The 955-nt window shown below is 32.6% G+C and overlaps 1 protein-coding gene across 1 annotated transcript; it reads right to left on the reverse strand.

Annotated features, from left to right (window-relative positions):
- Positions 1-168: 168 nt before the first annotated feature.
- LOC106314523 lies at positions 169-588 on the reverse strand. The gene has a single exon (XM_013752385.1). It carries the CDS (start codon positions 586-588, stop codon positions 169-171), a length of 420 nt encoding a protein of 139 aa, XP_013607839.1.
- Between the last annotated feature and the right edge of the window lie 367 nt (positions 589-955).

A 955-nucleotide genomic window follows, 5' to 3' on the forward strand; every position in this document is an offset into this window, starting at 1 on the left:
TTCCAAGCGGTTGGACAATTTTTCCACTCCCAATGCATACAGTCAATGCTTCCTACCATCCCAGGAAACCCGTGTTTTTCTCCAATATCGAGTAGTCGTTGAAGATCCTCCGGTGTGGGTCGTCGTAGATAGTCATTTCCGAATAACTGTATTATTCCGTTAGTGAAATTATGTAAACAGGAAGGTGCAGTGATATTCGTCAACCGTGTCAGCCGCAGAACCGTAAGCAAGCATACGAATTGCTTCCGTACATTTTTGTAGTGCAGAAAGACCGAACCTCCCGGTTGCATATCTTCTTTGCTGAAAGAATGGAAAGTTCTCGGATAGCCCATAGACAATACGCAAGAATAAATCTTTATTCATGCGAAAGCGGCGTCTGAATATTTGTGACGAGAATGTCGCATCTTCGCTGAAGTAGTCATTCCATAAGCGGTCTTGTCCTCCTTCACGGTTTCGTTCAATATAAGCACGGCTCCTTTGGTTACTGGTTTGGGCCTCGACTCTGTTGGTGAATGTATCTTCGAAGATTTCTTCGAAAACTTCGTCAAATCTTTCTTCGAAAACTTCGTCAGATGAAGATGACGACATTTTCCTATAAAGTATAAATTTTATTTTTTTAAAAAAATATATAAGTTAAATTTAGTATAACTTTTTTTAAAACTTTTTTTAAAGCTATAAGTTCAAAGAAGGTATAAGTTTTATTTTTCCTCTAAAAATATGTATAACATTTTTTTTAAAAAAAATATAAGTTAAATTTAGTATAACTTTTTTAAAAAACTTTTTTTAAAGCTATAAGTTCAAAGAAGGTATAAGTTTTAATTTTCCTATAAAAATGTGTATAACTTTTTTTTTTAAGTATAACTTTTATTTTTTAATATGGTTTCTATAAGTTTTATAAGTGTGATACAAGTTTTAAAACTATAAGTTTAACACACTAATTTATTTATAAGTTACA

The sequence above is a fragment of the Brassica oleracea genome, chromosome C9 (genome assembly GCF_000695525.1).
Source record: "Brassica oleracea var. oleracea cultivar TO1000 chromosome C9, BOL, whole genome shotgun sequence".
Lineage (NCBI taxonomy): Eukaryota > Viridiplantae > Streptophyta > Magnoliopsida > Brassicales > Brassicaceae > Brassica > Brassica oleracea.